The sequence below is a fragment of the Fusarium tjaetaba genome (assembly GCF_013396195.1).
Source record: "Fusarium tjaetaba strain NRRL 66243 chromosome Unknown NRRL66243_c0000227, whole genome shotgun sequence".
Taxonomy (NCBI): Eukaryota; Fungi; Ascomycota; class Sordariomycetes; order Hypocreales; family Nectriaceae; genus Fusarium; species Fusarium tjaetaba.
In genome coordinates this window covers 76,820-94,526 of record NW_023501423.1, presented here as the reverse complement: position 1 = coordinate 94,526, position 17,707 = coordinate 76,820, and the positions used below count along the sequence as shown (strand labels likewise).

At 48.3% G+C, this 17,707-nt stretch overlaps 4 protein-coding genes across 4 annotated transcripts; all 4 read right to left on the bottom strand.

Annotated features, from left to right (window-relative positions):
• Positions 1-132: 132 nt before the first annotated feature.
• On the bottom strand, positions 133-1,482 carry FTJAE_9931 (uncharacterized protein; the record flags this gene model as incomplete). The annotated part of the gene is made up of 2 exons (XM_037356903.1): positions 133-1,064; positions 1,224-1,482. The coding sequence occupies 2 exons, from the start codon at positions 1,480-1,482 to the stop codon at positions 133-135; spliced, it is 1,191 nt and encodes a 396-aa protein (XP_037203014.1).
• A 3,480-nt stretch (positions 1,483-4,962) lies between these two features.
• Positions 4,963-8,425, bottom strand: FTJAE_9930 (uncharacterized protein; the record flags this gene model as incomplete). The annotated part of the gene is made up of 3 exons (XM_037356902.1): positions 4,963-6,913; positions 7,264-7,303; positions 7,876-8,425. The coding sequence occupies 3 exons, from the start codon at positions 8,423-8,425 to the stop codon at positions 4,963-4,965; spliced, it is 2,541 nt and encodes an 846-aa protein (XP_037203013.1).
• A 4,376-nt stretch (positions 8,426-12,801) lies between these two features.
• Positions 12,802-14,163, bottom strand: FTJAE_9929 (tRNA-splicing endonuclease; the record flags this gene model as incomplete). The annotated part of the gene is made up of 1 exon (XM_037356900.1): positions 12,802-14,163. The coding sequence occupies one exon, from the start codon at positions 14,161-14,163 to the stop codon at positions 12,802-12,804; it is 1,362 nt and encodes a 453-aa protein (XP_037203012.1).
• A 1,057-nt stretch (positions 14,164-15,220) lies between these two features.
• On the bottom strand, positions 15,221-16,585 carry FTJAE_9928 (arrestin domain protein; the record flags this gene model as incomplete). The annotated part of the gene is made up of 3 exons (XM_037356899.1): positions 15,221-15,463; positions 15,512-16,396; positions 16,502-16,585. 3 exons carry the CDS (start codon positions 16,583-16,585, stop codon positions 15,221-15,223), a joined length of 1,212 nt encoding a protein of 403 aa, XP_037203011.1.
• Positions 16,586-17,707: the final 1,122 nt, after the last annotated feature.

Below are 17,707 nucleotides of genomic sequence, written 5' to 3'. Positions count from 1 at the left end.
ACATACATGCGTCGTGTACGATATCCAACGTCTATCTTGGTGGTCCCATTATCTGTACTCTCCGACATAGAATCATTTCTATAAACTCGACATAGTTTCGGGTATGATATGGACTTGAGTATCTCTCAAGTCTCAGAGTGGCATCGTTCCTTTTCTAGGTGGCGACGTTGGAGTTGAAGGTCGATAAGGAGGTGTCGATGGAAGTGCCCTCGTGGGTGGAGGCCCAGGGCTAGCGAGCATGTTGAATGAAGCATCGCGAGATCTTGGGGGTCTTGGTGGAGAAGTTTGGGCGTTATAGCCAAGAGGTGCTACGTGAGCAGAAGGCGGAGGAGTGATAATTCCATCACTGAAACTCAGCGATCCGTCATCCCTGACTTTTCCTCCATCAGGTGCCGTCATGACTATCATGGGAACTTGGTTGGCACTACAAATCCTCGGTGTCCTCTCATGCCGTGGCGAGAGTTTACTGCTCGTAGGTGAGTACACCGGAGACGTAGGAAACCCATTCGGCTCATCTGCTAGAAATCTTCGCTCTCGAAGTCGTGCAGGTGGTGTGAGCGGGACACCATCAGGATCTGTATGGGAAATAGTGGGTGAAACCAAAGGCGTAGGTGAGTCTGCGCGAGGAGGAGGTGAGGATGGGTGCTTGATGAGTCTTCGAATATCAGTCTTGCGAGATCGACGTCTTCGAAGAAGGCAGAATATGAGGGCGGCGATGGCGAGGAGACCGACGACTGAGATGATAGCTATTGTGACTTTGACGCCCAAGGGCATTCCTTTGTTGGTATTGCTTGAGTCGCTGCTTGAGGGGTCGGAGGTTGCGAGTGTTGAAGGGTCTGTTGTGGTGGAATATGTGGTTTCTGGTACTGAGCTTTGTATTGGAACTGAAGTTGTTTCTAATGTTGTTGGGTTTGTAGTTGTTTGTAGAGTACTCTCTGCTGTCGAAGCCTCAAATTTCGTTTGAGATGATGCATCTTGGGATTTGTCTGTTCCTTTTGCTTTTTGGCAGTCTTTGTCCTCGTTGAGAGACTCAGGATCACAAATGTGATATGGTTGTGGAGGGCCTGGATCTAGTATAGAGTGATAGCCATGACTTTTATGTATTAGTACGAGTAGCCAAGTTATACAGTAGATATGAGCTTACTCTTGACAAGTATTAATGAGCCAATTCACATTCGCTATACCTGTTAGCATCTCAACCACCCAAAGCTATCATCACATACGATCTTTTCCGCCCTCGCCCAGATTATCCACGCCACAAGCCTGAGCATCACAACAATAAAGCGCCCGAAACGGCTGCTCCTTTTCCATCCAGTCACTGTCTTGGAGAACCTCGCACACGCGATCAATTGTCTCATCCCCTGGCACCAGCTCCTTGAGGAACCTCTCCCTACACAAGCTGATGCATAGTGGCGGATCCTGAACATCAGGCGCAATGAAGCCCCAGCTGTGGCCGCTGCAGCCTTTTGTCTTGGTGGACATTTGAAGGAGTGAGGAAGAGGGGGGAAAGGGGAGGGGGAGAGGATGGATGTGTTATTGATGGGACATGCTCTGGGGTTTCAGCTGAAATAAGAGAAGGCAACTCGAAGCGAGAGGGATATAGACGATAATGACAGAAACGGAAAGGAAATAGACTAATTCATAAAAAACGGGAAGAGGAGAGGGAGAAAAGAGAAAAGGGTCAAACGAGCGAGGTGAGGAATACTTGAGGAGACGGCATCTCACATAGTTAGCTTGCCCTCTCTTCTTCTCTGGACCTATAACAGTTACAACTGCAGCTGTAGCTGTCACTCTAATCATCCTGTGATCAACAAATCACAAAACAAAGTCTCTAGGCCCAGGCCCCAAAAGTACGAAGCACAAACCGGTGATAGTTCTCACGGCAGGACCGGTAGCATGGACAAGATCAGGCTGGTGCCTTGGTGACTCTGCCACTATCATACAGCCTCAATGTAATGTAATGTAATGCATGTCTACGTCTTTTGTTTGTTCAAGTGTTACACGGCATCGACACTGCAGTTACCCGCGTCCGACGAGAATAGCCTCGTATGCCTTTCTCTCTCTCTTCCATCCACTCAAACTTGGTAGACACGAGGGGGGCTTGCATCGTGGCGGACGGAGAATATTTCCTATACCAGAAGGTTTTCGAGGCCTCTTTCGTCGTTTGTTTCTTGGGCAGGGTTGTTTAGTTGTGGCTGCCACGATGGACGGATGGATGGGAAAGGGACGGAAAGTCTAGAAGCCGATGTTTGTTGGTGTAGGACATGACATGACATGACATTATAGAAAGGGACGGTGTTTACAGGGGAATAGTAGCCGGAGAGAGAGATAGAGAGAGAGACATACTTCAGCTGCGTTGTGTGTTGCAATGGCATAAACGGTCGTTGTTTGGCAGGCCAAGCGAGTATTCGACAAGGATGTTGCATTCTGGGTAACCAATTATGCTGAGTGTGTTTTCACTAATACAATAGTTACTTGGAGTGAGGGTATATCCTAGATATTTTCTCTGAAAGGTCAGCGGCAATTCTAGTCGAGGTTTCGAGTAAAAGGCCATGCAAAGGATATGCACATACGATAGTGTCCTTGTATATGTATCTATGCTCTTCTCTCGTTCGAGTTGAGTGAGTTCTCCCTCAGTTGCGCGTTCACCATTTGCTGATGGTTACACAAGACCCTCTCACCCCCACTGAAGCCATGTTTTCCCGCGTGTTGGAAGAGCTGAAATGCACTGCAGATTGCCACTTTTTCAGAAGGGGTCCCCCCGTTTGAAGTTTGTTTTTTCTCTCAATCTCATGTCTATAAGACGGTATCTTGCAGTAGATCATCTACCCTCCGCATGTTTGATCTTGCTGCTACTTCTGCTACTGGTAGACGCTGACACAATCAGAGACACATGATTCAACTCGCATAAGAATTGTTCCAAAATATGCACCTCGCTTTTGCGGTGAAGACGAGACATTACTACTGTGCTATACCGTGTCTGTCTACCTAGGTATCTAACTAGTGCACAACTCTGAGCTGAGTCGAGGCTGACTCTCGGCACAGCGCATTAGGGTCTACTACATAGACTACATACAACGTGCTCTGCTCTGCTCACCCTCACTCATATCGTGAAACAGAACCTCTGCAGCAGGGGTTATGTATGCACAAGGGACGAACGCCATCGACCTCTCGCCGCATGAAATGAGTCCTACTCACGTGGGAGCTTTTCGAGTCTGGGCACTCGCCCCAAATAGAAACTCCTGTCTCTGTGCTATACACGATTGGCCGAGTCCCAACCTCGTATTTGGCGTTGGCTCTCCTGAAGAGCTGATAAACCCTTGCCTTGCACCAATATCAGCGAACCACTCACTGCGCTGCCTGCTAAAGAGCAAGCATACAGTAAGTAGGCCATACCATCCGGACGGGACTCGTCGACGTCATGACGATATAGGCTCCTCGGGAGAGTCATCATCCGTGTATGTGATGACCAGCTGGCTATGGCCTCTTACTCGTTGCTCTTCTGGTCATCACATTACACCAAGTGAGATTACTCCGAGTGCATCTTCCTCTTGTGACTCTGTCCCAGTCCGTCACTCTTGGCAACTGTAGATTCTCCGAGATAGCGGATTACACACTCGAGTATATTTCCGCAAAGGGAGTCATCTCCTTCGTGATGTGTTACAGGCCGCGCAAAGGACCGATATCTTTCCCGAGGCCGATCATCAGACTGTGCAAGGTGAAGAATTGATCTCTATTAAGGACTTAACAAACAGCTTTTTAGCTAAGCCCAACGGATAAGTCGCAAGCCGTAATGCATTCTATACATCATGACGTTTATAACAATTGTGTAGCAGCCACCATCATGGATTAATAACAGCGCCTACCACAAAATGCAAAATAAACTCCAAGCATATAAAAGAGCACATAGATTGTAATCGGCAAAAATTGCAAAAATATAATTCTTTTGCCGTCAGCAAGACTCGAACTTGCGTTTTCAGTGCTTCGAATAGCCACAAACTGATGTACTGACCCCTATACGATGACGGCTTGAGAGGATTTGATGCAAGAATGGGCACGGATTTTAGTATATACCCCACATACAAATTGCCTCGCGCCAAAAACATGATTATGCATATTGGACGCCTGTAAGCCATCTCTAGTGAATATACATTAATTCTTATCATGGCTACAATCCGTAAGTATTCCACAATGAATAACTCAAGTATATAAAAGCGTTGCAGTACATGCCACTATTATCCACAGGAAGCCCCAAGCCAGTTATGTTACAATAGTATATACTACAGCGTCGGAGTACCAATTGCCATCTTATACTGGCTCGACTGCATCTCAAAACGAGATATCACCTTCTGAAGCCAATTTGAAACTATTCCGGTGGCTGTTTAACACAAATAGGCTGGACATAGCGGTCACGATGTTACATTCGGTCCAATATATGCTTCCAGAGCATCAATTAATAATAAAAAAGTATGTCTAGTTCATACAAGAGCAATGAAATACCGTCTGCCCATACCGGGTATAATTCTGGAGCACACCGACCCCAAACTCCGTCCTTTCCGTTTCCGCGGAGTCTAATCTGCTAGACACATCCATCCCACCTCCCAGCCTTGAGCTATTGTACGACGAAACACAACCATCAGGTATAAAACGACAAAAGAAAAGTAAAGCAAGATAAAATGTTAGCATCAACAGCCATTCTAGTGCAAGTGGACCGAGTCCTTTTCTGTAGAGCCACCCAAACTTCTGTCTTGCTCAAAATTCAATATCTTGTCAAGAGTCTTCTCCTCTCCCACAGTATACGGAGGTTGAACCTGAAACAAAGGCGTTTTGCTGCAGGTGATGTGTAGGTAAATATTAAAGGTAATGTGAGTTGGTGATGTATCGGGCTTGTTTGTGCTTACAAGCGCTTCGTCCAATATGATGGGTGCTTCCTAGTGTTCATATGCCTCAATCATCATTATTCTAGAAGAATGATGGCTTAGCGAGAACACGGTACTCGATGTAGTCCTCGCCGTCAATATTGATAATAGTGCCTTGTGAAACGAGTTTCCCGGTAAATGGGCCTTGTGTCTTGCGTTCATACTTCACCCCGGCATACATCTTTGCGTCTTCGGCATTCGTTCTTAGTCGGAGGCTTTCTTGACGTGCCCAGACCTTATTAAGACGTTGCATTTCGTCCCGCTCGTGTAATTGTTGCCGTCCATTAACAGCTATACCAGGGATGTTTGCTGCAGCTGCTTGGGCTGCCTGGGCGGCCGCAGCTGCTGCCCGCTCACGGTTCACTGCTTGCATATGAGCGCGATCCTGAGCGAGCTCGACGCGTGCAATCTCACGCTCCGCTAGCGCAGATGTTCTTTCGATCGCATTGTTGTTCAGCGATGTCCTACCAGTGCTTTGGCGAGGAGCTGGCGCAGGCTGAGGAGGAGTGTCGATATCTATGTATGACTGGCGTGCTTCGGCTCTGGCGGCCTCGACGCGGCGACTCTGACGCAACTCATGGCCACCATATCCCATTCGCCCTGTCTGATCAGATTCTTCGCCATAATCGCCTGGAAGACGGGGTAGAGCGGGTGCAATGGACAAGGGAGCAGGCGCCTTGTAATTCGTTCCCGCAGCCCTTGCCTGTGCCTCATAAACAGCTTTGGTCTCGTTCGAGGTTCGTTCCCCTTCTTTCTCTCCCATATCGATCTGATACTGTCGAACACGGCAATATTCCTTGATCTCGTTCCGTGCAAGGCCTTTCAAGTGTGGCTCAAATGCAACTTCCTCGTAGGCAATCCAGAGTGCACCAGCCCCAGCGGGAAAGTTTCCGTCAACGAAGCGTCCGTCGCGCGTCTCTCGTACCAGCTTAACGCGGAACATGTCGTTCTGTCCCAAGATCCCGTACACTGCATGGCGATCACGGGGGTCGGGCAAGTTAGACTTTGCCCAATGCCCAATAAGAATTCTAGTAGGTCTAGTGCCAGGCAGGGGATCAACAGTGTGTCGCAAAGGTTGCGGACCACCGGGGGCTGGCTGAATGGGAGTATGTTCAATGACAGGGCCATTGGAGGGAGGAGGGTTGGCTGGCGCAAACCCTCCGCTCGTCCTCCTCCTTTTGGCATCGCGATTCTGTTGCAAGTGTTCGGGAAGATCAACACCATAAGCGAGCTGAGGAAGATTATTCGTGCCGTGCTCAGCAGTCGAGTTGAGATTGGCCCGACGAACTGCTTCTTTAACGGCAGCCTTCTCAGCAGCAACTCTCTCCTCCTCAAGCTCGTCTGTCCCAGCTGCTTCGGCACGGATCTTGACATACTCCTTGACCTGTAGCTGGTCTAAGCCCACAAGATGATCCAAAAACACAATCTTGTCAAAAGTTACCCAACTTCCACCAGGTCCCGGTGGCAAGGGATATTCGTCTGATATTGTTTCTCCAGATAATGTGGTGGGCTGGATACGGGTCCGTAATCGCTCGCGAACATCGATGAAACCAATGACAGCATGCTTAAGATCCACAGTGGGAGCCTCTGAGTCTCTCCAATATCCAATGGTGACGCCTTTGACGCTTCCTGTGCTTAGACGTGGAGGCTTGCTCTTCGTTGCTGCTGCTTGTGGTTGTCGTTCGTCAGCGAGAGACCTCACCGGCTCCATTTTCCTTTCATTGAGGCCCTGGAAAATGGAGTTGCGTTTTCTCTTTGGATAGTGGGAAGCCACGGGCTCATCCTCAGCATCTCCCATGATCTCGTCATCGCCTTCAGATGCTGGCCGAAGAGGAGACGACTTGCGAATACCGTTAGTGCGGGCCCCCACTACTATCTCGTCCTCAAGTTCGTTGAAGTCGACTCCCGACGGAGAATGTACAGTGCTCAGCGGCTCACTTAGCTCGCTTTCAGCATCTGCATCGCCGATGGAAGTCTTGCGACCGTTGATCGGTCTGTGAGGTTGAGTTAGATGCGATTCATTGGCCAGCGCTATATTCTGAAACACAGTGTGATATAAGACAAATGCATTGAATAAAGTCAACTATCGCTGAACTCGGGTAGAAAGTAAGATGCCCAAGGACCACTCGATCTAATAGAGCATCGGTGTATATAGTGAAAGAAAATGTGCGGGCTGAGACTGACAGGATCCCGAATCCATCGTCAAGTTGAGGTGAGGTTTGTTAGGTTGATGAAGCCTGGTGTGGTAGCAGGGGTGTATGATACAGTACGAGGTGAAAGATGACGATGTTACAGGGGCAAGGATGTGAGACCAAAGGGGGAATGGGAAGAAGAGCTGGGGTACCTAAGGTCTTTGAGAGAAACCATAGTCTTGGGTCCACACCCTGAGGGTGGATGTGAGAGCGTGTGGTTGGTTCCAAAATCCTCCTCTTTTCCAGTAAAAAGGTCAAAAGTATAGTTAATTTTGTCAAGAAGTTTGAAAGACGAGGTTGTATGTTTAGACAAAACAAGAGGAAATAATACAAAAACAAAGATGAAAGCGTGAGCAGGAAAGAAGGTTTGAGCCAGGATGAAACAAGAGAGAGAGACATTCGCTGCTGCCAGTTGTCATTGAATTGAAGCAGGAAAGTTGCAGTGCAGTTGAGTTAGTTGTAGCTCCATCTCCAACTAAAGAGACTGAATGCAACTTGCGGTAGTGAGTGAGTGAGTGAGTGAGTGATTCAGCCTGTTCGGTTCATGTTGGGCAACATTCGACACCGCTTGGGATCAAATCCTGCCACTTCCTTGATTCGTCGATTGTAATTAGACTCACAAGTCTCCGCATCTCTCAAGAAATCACGATGAGATACAGTCAGGCCAGACGCGGTCAACAATAATTGCCCTTGTGTTGACAAATCGGGCAATGCCAACTAACTTAGGCCGTAAACCCTTGTTCAGAGCCACGCCACTCGCTCACTCTCTGGCTCAATCACTTGACTGGCTGAGGACGCGAAAGACATGATGGCGAAGCAATCGAATACGGCGTGAATGTTTTGATGAGTATGGGGGAGGTCTGAGGACAAGCAGAGAAAGAAAGAGAAAACAACCCATAACAACAGAGATATGACTTGCCTTGGTGATGCGCTTATAGCGGCAGACGGAGCAACAACTGGCGACTTTCCATTAGCAGTATTAGGTGAATGCGCGTTCATCGGTGAAGGAGCGCGATCCTTAGCAACTGGAACTGGAGTTGATGCCCTCGGTAATGGTGATGGCGGCATGACTGCTGGTGGAGATGCGGCTCGAGGTGCTGTGGTCACAGATATAGCTGTTGTTGCAACGGTTACAGGCGCGCTCTCAGCCAAAGGGCTCTTAACCTTTATGGCACGGGCAGAATCTGGCGTCGGAACACGAGCTGGTGAGGCAGCTCTAGAAGTTGAAGGCTTGGGAACACCAAAAGAGAGCGCGGGTGACATGGGCTCAGTTGGCGCAACCGGCCTGGGCTTGTCGCTGTCGGTATTCTCCATGACGCGACTCGAAGGAATAACCTCACTTGGTTATACTGAGGCGCGAAAGAGTTGTTTGTGAGTTGGCTGGTTTCAGTTGATGAAAACGCAATTGGGTTGACTGTTGGGGGCGTTGAAAAAAAAAGAAGACGAGAGAACAGAGAATTAGGTGATGGCGCGTTATCAAAAATCGAGTTTAGGTAGTTGCAAGAAAAAGAAGTGAGTTGACTTGCGCGTCAATGGTCACAACTCAGGTTGCCAATTAATTACCTTGGGTATTACCTGAGGCTAAGGTAAGGCAAGGCAGAAAACTACCAGTAACTAGTACAGCCACTGCCACAGCTTGCTTGGGAGGTGAGGTGAGGTGAGATGAAATAAAATAAGGTCACCTCAGGTAAAGTTGAAGTGGATGGCGTCGGGAAGCAGGAATGGGAGAGTCAAGACCAATACCCTGGTTGGTTGAGGATCTGATTCTGGAATCTTAGAGCCGGGGGCCCAGGGCTAAAGACAATAAGCGCAGTTAGTTACATCAACTTGGTAGATAGGAAGTTGACGAGTAAGGACAAGAGAAGTGATTACGTACAGGATAACTCAGAGGTTAGTTGTGTAGAGACTGAGATCAGAGCTCAACGAGTGACAGACTGTCGAGTTGACGATGAATACCTAGTCGAGGAAGGGGAATGAATAGGTAGGTAGGAAAGGGATAAGTTTAACGTTAGGTTGAGAATGGACGGGAGAATGAATGAATAGTAGGTAGGTACATGGAAGTCCAGGAATCTCAAAATGGGGGCGTGTGGGGCCCTGCAAAGAGCTAAGGCAAAAGTCAACAGTTACCTTGCGTCGTAACGGAATTGCCAGGGAACCCGGAAGAGAAGTTGTGTGGAAACGGTAGAAGAAAAGAGTGGATTTATTATAGATTGCCTTGGTTAATAAATCTTACGAAATGAATCAATGACAAGCCAACGCTACCTATCTATCGGTTGAACCCTTGGAGGCGAGGGCATTCGATGCTTGGAGAACTTGTTCTGCAACTCTATCAGCACTGGCACGATACTTACTGTTGTGACTGATAAACTTCTCCCTTGGCTACTGAGACTGGCTCGCCCCTCACTGAACTGCATTGAGTGACTGTGCCTTCGATTCTCATTCTTCGTTATTGGAGATTTACTACGGCATCAACCTGGCTTGTTCTGATTGGCCACGAGAGTTGCCAGCCTTGATTCAACATCACACTTCGGTGCACCAAGAGCAGCAACAACGAACTAAGACGGGATAATGTCAAGGTTCGTACATTTACCAGGCAACTCGAGGTCAGCTCTGCACATACTCAAATGACCATTAAGGTAGTTGTGTACTTGACCACGGAGAGAGTTCGTATCAGCCATCAGTGCTTCCACCCATCATCTCTCCTTCAACCATATGTACTTTTTTATACCCACTCACCACTTCTAATCTGTTTTTTCTGACCTCTTTGTCTGATGATGAATCCCCTTTCTTGTGGTTGCGAATGTTCACTCATGAAACATCTCATAGGCGGATGCTTTAGACCAACTCATGCAATGCTACGTACACGCCTATGGATATCCTCAGTCACCCCCATAGGTTCACAGTCTCTTAGATAAGGTGTTGTCGAGTTCATCAGTACTCGATGCGACTCGATGTGCCGATACAGCAACTCTAATCAACAATGGCCCTTGTACATATCTCTATTGAACTTTATCACGTCGCATCATTACCAACGTGTCTTTTCAATTCCCCTCATTGGCACCTATCGGGTTGTACATCATTCTACCCGTGCTAGTTGACAACTACTGACGCATACACTGACACCGCTCCTAAAGCCCCGTGAATAGACGTGTAGGTAGGCGAAATGTCAAGGATACGAGATTCCAAATTGGTAGCGAGCGCTGTCCGGTTACAGAGTGATACAACTCGTTCTCCTACCACTCACTAATCGCACCTAAGTAATGAATGATTCATCCTCTCTCTGTCTGTGATGTGACTGATTGACTCAGCCAGCCAGCGCAACACCGCCCCCTAGCAGCAGCGCAGTACAGCACAGCGCCAAGACAAGCCTTGTTTGATAGCAACAATGATGCCACGATTTCCCATCAATAGTCACAAGCTCAAGCCAATAAAAGCTAACCCTTCCACATCACATCACAAGTCCCGGCAACTCTCCCGTCCTCCTCGTCTCTCCCCTTCTCCTCTCCTCATCGCTAACAAAATTAGCTCGATTCGGCACTTTCACGTTGTTAATTTGAAACCTTGACTTGTGGTAGCACTCCAAAAAGTCAATATCCTCATGTTGCATATGCCGGAAACTGAAAAGTTGAGGCATGTGCTGATTGAATAGTGCCAGTACGTTATGATTATGATGACATATTTAGCTCCTTTGAGCCAATCACGTAACAGCATTGTGTTCCAGTTCTGCACGGTAGCCAATAGAGAACAGCGAGTCTTTTTGTGGGAAAATCTGCAATCTCGCAACTTCATGGTTCCCGAGCTTATACGCACGCCCTATCTGGACGCTAGCACACGCCTCTCAATTTGGGCATCGTTCGTCTTTTTATTGCAGTTCAGCTTCCTGTGAGAGTCATCAGCCAATTTATCTCTTGGGCAATCTCACATGAATATCTGATGGCGACCGTTCTTTGGACTCTGAACTCTATGGTTAACTTTGTCGACAGCTCAATTACACCGTGAAACTGCCGAGGATGAAAACGAAAAAGGGTATCAACCCTCGAAACTCCAACGGACATTAGCTCAACTCAGCTCATCTCAACAACCAGCGGTTGTACAGAATTGTACAGTAACGCACATAGTGGCAGGGCTAAGGACGGATAAATAGCTCCATGCCGGCATAGCGCCCGCGGCCAGTCTTCTCGAATCCTGCCTCTTCTTTGCTTACACGAGTTGATGACTGACTTCTCGTCAGCGTTGCTCCATCTGGAGGTCGCCGAGACAGTCAAGCAAGATATCTAGTACAAGTGCTTACGAAAGAATGAGATCCTAAGGACAGACATGTTTACAACCATAACACCAATTGCTTTGCGCAAAGACTCTGATCCTCTACATATTTTTGCCTCAGAGACTTGTGAAACTTGAACTCATATTACATGACTCGCTTGTCATCAGATTCAACGTCAAAGTTCCCAATCTCGCAACGTAACCGGGTCTTCGCGATCGGCCCATCTCACCCACTTAAGTCCCGACAATTCAGCAACCCCTGTAAATTTTATTATTAAGAAAAATTGTACTCTCCTCAGAGTGTCATACTGGTAAAAGTCTTTCAGACCTAGAGACCTTCCCATCAGGGGACAAAAATAGACTAGTCAAAGAGCCTACCAAGTTCGCTTTAAGTTATCCTAAACCTATCTCGGTTTTTATGTCACTGAGAATTGGAAAAGTCCAGGTTTTCTCTCGTTCCCTAGGCCCTTCCTCGATTGAATAGGAGCCGATAATACCCACTGCTAGGTCGTCCTGGTTGGTTATCAAGAGTTACCGTGCCTCTCTGCCAATTATGCACGTCTCGCGAATCACCAACTCTTTTACTGTGTATGGTTAAGACAAGTCACAGCGTCGCGCCAATTATGCCTCTCTGCATTGTCTATCATCATAATATGCTTGTCTGAGTTTCAGAGTCCTTTATGCCGTGTTGTCATTAATTCCCTCATTTCTGTTGGTCGGCTTCTGCCAAGTTGAGTTGTCAACTTCTTCAAATAGTGTCTCACTGTGATCACAATGTGATTCGTCCGCCACAACTGCATATTCGGTCTCTGGAACAACGCCACTGTCGTTCTTGTTCAGGGCAAGGATTTTGTGTTCCGGAGATTCGACGGTAGCCGAGTGCAATTGTGTTGGAATTGTCATGTCTGTGAAACGCCTCCCGGGTAGCACATAATTGCGACTGGTTGAACTTGAGGACAAGCGAACCAGTCGATATTCTTAGCCGAGCATTGCCTGTTTAGTGTAAAACCTGACTCATATCTCATGTTGGAATACAGCTGTGGGTGAACTCCCAGGGCTGTAGTTGTTTTCACTCATCAACTCAGTTGGTGATAATTATGTAGTTGGGTCTACATATGACCATCAGAGCCATAAGAAGTTGCCAAGGTGTACTAACTCAGAGCCCAAGTTCTGGCATTGTAAATCCGACAATAAGTTGAGTACAGTAAACACGAGTATGCGCGATGAATATGAGTAGTTGATTGCGACAGGTAGCTTAGTCTGTCAATAGCATGTCAAACAACGAGATAGCTCTTACTATAGCACTATGAGAAAACCTGACACACGTCAGCTCATCTGCATGATCCGTTGCAAACATATTAGCACGATCAGATTTTGAAGTCAATTCATTCAATGTCGTTGCATTCATTTCTTCATTGTAGCTGACATCACCTCCCCCGTCCTCGACCACGGCCTCTACCCCGACCGCGTCCTCTGCCTCCACCACGACCTGTCTTTGGTCCACCTCTCTGGCCGCCCTGATTATCAAATCTCTCAAACAATCTCTCCTCTCCAAATGCTCCCTCGCCAAATCTCATAAAGTTGACGAGGCCGCGATCCACAACTGCTACCAGGACGTTGCGGTGTCCGTGCTTTAGTCGCTGATACATCCGTCCTCCAGGGCCCTTCCAAGCCTCATTGGGCGGGTCGGAAGGTGTAGACTCTAGAAGAGCTTCGATTTGCTCGAGCGTTGGAACGCATGTGTCGCTTGCGTCAACCACCGCAAAGCGGAAGTCAGGCGGTGGTGGGTTCTTTTTCGAGAACGGCGGGCCACCTGATTTCCATACGTGAAAGAAAACCCGCCAAGGATCTTGGGGAGGATGAACCACGGGAGGTGTAGGTAGTGGCTTGTGGCGGGGAAGAATGGCAAGTTGATCGTAGATGGGTCTATAAGCGCGGTAAAGTCCTGGCTGAACAAGAGGTCCATGTGGGTTTCGCTTTGGTTGTGACTCTGAGCTGAAGAATGAGAATAGCCATTGCCATAGAGTCTTGGACTGGGGTGTTGATGTCGGCGCCTCGTATGGTGGCGCCCGTAGCACGTAGAAGCCTGCTCGCTTCAGATGCGAGTAAACCTGGTATTGTGGTAATGTGATTTTGCCCCTCTCGCCCTCGTTTCCGATAAAAAGTGAGTATGCTGCCTCAAGACTCAATGGCAGTCCGGCATCATAGTTGTCAGGTCCCATATCCGTCTTCGGTTTTCCATCGGCGTCGGGTAGGATGTCCTCCAGTTCTAAATTTGGCCACCAGAGATCCATGGTCCCTCTCTCGATGAGGAAAATAGCCTCTTCAGGCAAAAGCCAGAGTTTCCCCGTACCCAAGCGCTCCTTGTGTGCAGGTACCGCCCTTCCAATATCTTTCTGCCATGTTCCGCGCTCATGCTCAACCATGACAACTCTGTCACGTAGCCATAAGCCCTCCTTCTCACCAGCTTCCTCTACCTTGGCCCACCAGTCAGGAAAACACCATCCTCGAACCCATGAATCTTCGCGGTGTATCCTGGTGTAGCCTAGAACATTATCCAAGACAGTGCGACTCGCTTCGAGAAGACTATCCTGTGCACGGGTGCCATGAGACTCGAAGTCCTTCTCGCCTTTACGAATAGCTTTGCTTGATACACCATTCTTGTCGAACATGGATAGGAAGAGCTTAACGTCCGGCGCGTCATCATCAATATCTTCTGCAGCAGCACCACTGGTGCCTTTAGCTGGTTGTGCTAAGGTATTGGGATTATCGTCATCGTCAAAAGGCATGGCGATTATATGGCGAAAGAGCTTTCCTAAGCTTTAGATGATATTGAAATCGCGTGAAATACTGTCGGAAAGTGCTTCGGAGGCGTCGAGAATGATATTTGGTCGATTGGCGTGAATTGATGTTGAAAGATAATTTTATGCAAAGCTATGAGCTCCGATGATAATATTTTCTGACCCCACCAAAGTTGTGGTAGTATATATTCTGGCAACGCATTCATTTCTAACAACCAACGAATCATCATCGCTAACTTGGCCGAGTGGTTAAGGCGCTGTGTTTAGGTTCTCATCAGAAACCAAACCCGCAGTGGGAAACCGCGGAGGTTCGAACCCTCCAGTTAGCAAAATAGCGATTCAATTTTTGTTGTTTCTGTCTTCGCTCAAATGTTTTGTATCCTGATTTGTTTTTATCGGCCATAATTGAGGATCTGAATAATGTGCTGCTTGTTTCCACAGTATCATGCTTGAGGTCAAACCTCTCAAGTCTTCTATTGTTTTCTCGAATACAATGATCTCCCATTGTTTGTAATTGTTTTTTTTGGAAGTGTTTCCCTTGGTATAATCTCCTTCAGGCCGGCTTCAGCTCCTCATGTACTTTACTCAAACACTAGATCAGCCTGCAAGACTCGTGGCTTCATAAGATTCACTATATTTCATTCATATCACTACAACGTGTAGAACATTTACATCGTGCACTTGCCCACTGCCTGTGCTCATTCCTTTCCCCGAAGCGCCCCCCGGAACGCCATGAACTATGCCCGTTATTATAAGAGCCCTATCCCTTGTTCGCCAGTTTCCCCAAAATGCAAACACCCCTGGGTATACTTCAACTGGAGGGAAACCTCGATAGCTCAGTTCCGTTATTGCCAGATCCTTTCTTATGCCGTCGTGCGACCTGTTTCTCTACCGTTGTGCCCTTACGCTAGATCTGGCATGGGAGATATACTCCCGACGCGGCTTCAGTTGCGGCTCATTGGCGCAACGGCGTCCTGCCGTCTTCGGGTGAGCGTGGCGCATGGCAAAAAGGTTCTTAAAAACCATCCCTGGACCTCCTAGTTTATCATTCAATGAATGGCTTCTTCTGGCCTCCGACCATGCATAGGCCCAACGCTCGTAATGAGTCGCGGTCGTTGGCGAGAATAACAGTCGGCGCTGGAAGCATCGGGTTGGCCGGATCGACGTGAGAGGCGTCTTTGGCCGCTTGTTCTATAGCATCCATCTCTTCCTTACAGGCCTGTTGATCTAAGGGGCAGATGACAATCGGTTGTCGTATCATTACATCTCGAGCACCACTAAGATTGACCTTGGACTGTTAGCGCAGACGAGGCATGGAAACCCAAAGGGCGCATACCTTAATAACCAAGTAGAACTCGATTTTGTAAAGGGTAGAAGTCGTGGTAAATGATGTGACTTCGTAAAGAGGAAATTGAGGCTTCCCCCGCCTGACAACGCCGTCCGGATCTCTCAGATCCTTGGATGGAAAATCCAGCCCGATATTCGTGGCGTAACCCGCCTCTGGCATCTTTGTCTTAACCGGTTGGGTCTGTTTCGTGACCCTGTTGATCTTCTTCGTAGGTTCATCACCTTCTGGGTTGAAAGTGATCTCCTCCTCGACAGTCAAGGTAATCTTTTCAATTGTGACACGTTTGGCTTTACTTAGCCAGTCGAGGTTTGGCGACAGTTTGATATATACTGTGATGGGATCCTTGGGGCCGTAGCTCCACCGTGGTAGATTGATGCCGAGGTGTACGATATTATCGTTGGTGACCAATTTGGATTCGGGCTTGTTATACATTCCAAATGTAGAAAGTGTATCATAGCGTTGCAAAGGTATGGGAAAGGTGTACTTGTACTGGTTGCTGTGGCCTTGCTGAACAGTAACGACGAGTTCGTAGTATGTTTCGGCGGTTCGGCTGGGTAGTTGGAGGGACGCTGGAGGTATACGCCGATTCGATTCTTCGCCGCCGCGACCAAAGGGAATAAACAGAACGAATGGTAGATCCATAGCAATGATCCTCTCAGCCTCTTTTCCCGATGAGCAGCGAAAGAGAAGCTGCTCTTTTCCGACCAGATCCGTGGTCTCGCGGCGGGGGGCGCCTAGATGTCGTTTCGCAATGCTATCGGCATCGGGATGTATTGTTTCTCGGCGCTGAAGACATATTCGAACGAGGGAGACAGGTACGGGCATGGAAAAACCCTGGCCAGGGCGAATTTCGACTTTTCCTTCGATGCGCGGCTACAGAAACCAGCAATGTCAGCATAACGAGGTCCGGCGCACTTGAACTGGTGAGGTAAGGATGAGGGCGTAAGCAAAGACGAGCTGAGGCTGAAATTGACGTACCAGAGTCGCAGAGATACCAGGGTAGCCCACGAGAAAGCTACTGTTTGGAGGACCCGAGACCCTCACGCTCGCAGGGCCCGACATGATCGTGTGTTTGTTGATGCAGCGTCAGGCTTAAGGTTTGTGAGGCCCTGTGAGCCGAGTATCCTAGTGAGGAACGGTACCTAGAGCGGCGGTGTCGAGTGGGGGGAGATGACGGCGACGAAGCGGGATCGGGAGCGGAGGAGGCGGCTGGCTGAGCCCCGATGGCGACGAAAACGTCGGGCTACGCCAGAGCCAGAATATGTAGAGAGTTGCGATGCCAGAATTGAGCGTAAATGCCGGGAAATTGGCGAAGTAGTGGTGTTCATGAATCCAAGAGTTGCTAGGCGTCGATTGTAGGTAGTTTGGTGGAGGGGAAAGCTTATGGAGCCTTGGCGACGAGACCAGTAGCTGCGTGCGAAAGACAGACCGTGGTTGCTCGTGTTGGGTCCTAGGCTACAGCCTTCAGCTCCCACTAAAGCAAGGATATCGTTTTACTCTCTCCAGTTACTGGAGGTGTTGTAATATTCACAGAGTGCGGGTCTATGAGGAATGCGTTAATGTTGCCAAGGTCTAGTTAGGTGGGGGCAACAAGCAACGCTCAGGTCAATAATTCGAAGCGCAGTGAGTTGAAGATTATCGGAAGACGCTATGTTATTGAGAATGACGAGAGCATCACCAGCCAGGATGACGTCCGAGGATGCAGGGAGGGGGTTGTTCAAGCTTCGAATCGGACCACAAGCCGGAAGAAGCAGGTCAATAAGCAGAAGTGCTTGCAGCTAAAGAATGGAAGAAGAATCTGATCCAAAGAGATATGGATAGGTAGTTACGGGTCGGATGGGAATGGCATGGGATGGGATGGAAGACACTGGAGGCTCAGCCTAAACGTGGAGTGCAGAGTGGAGTTTATGCAGGTAAAAGGAAGGAAATCGGAGCTGAAGCTGAAAGATGCAACCCTCTCAGCGGTCTTCGCGGAAACGAAACGAGAGAAACGTCAAAGAAAAAACAGTGGCAGAAGTATTGGTTTTTCACCGAAACAATAAAACCCCCAGCCCGTCTGTAAAAGGCCCTAATGCTAAGCGCTTGCGTTTCCTCTTCCCTTTTCGACGTGTAATCAATTTACCAGGTTCAGGGTCCTGTCAGCATTCAAAAGCGCCTTTGCCAAATCAGAACATTTGATGGCAA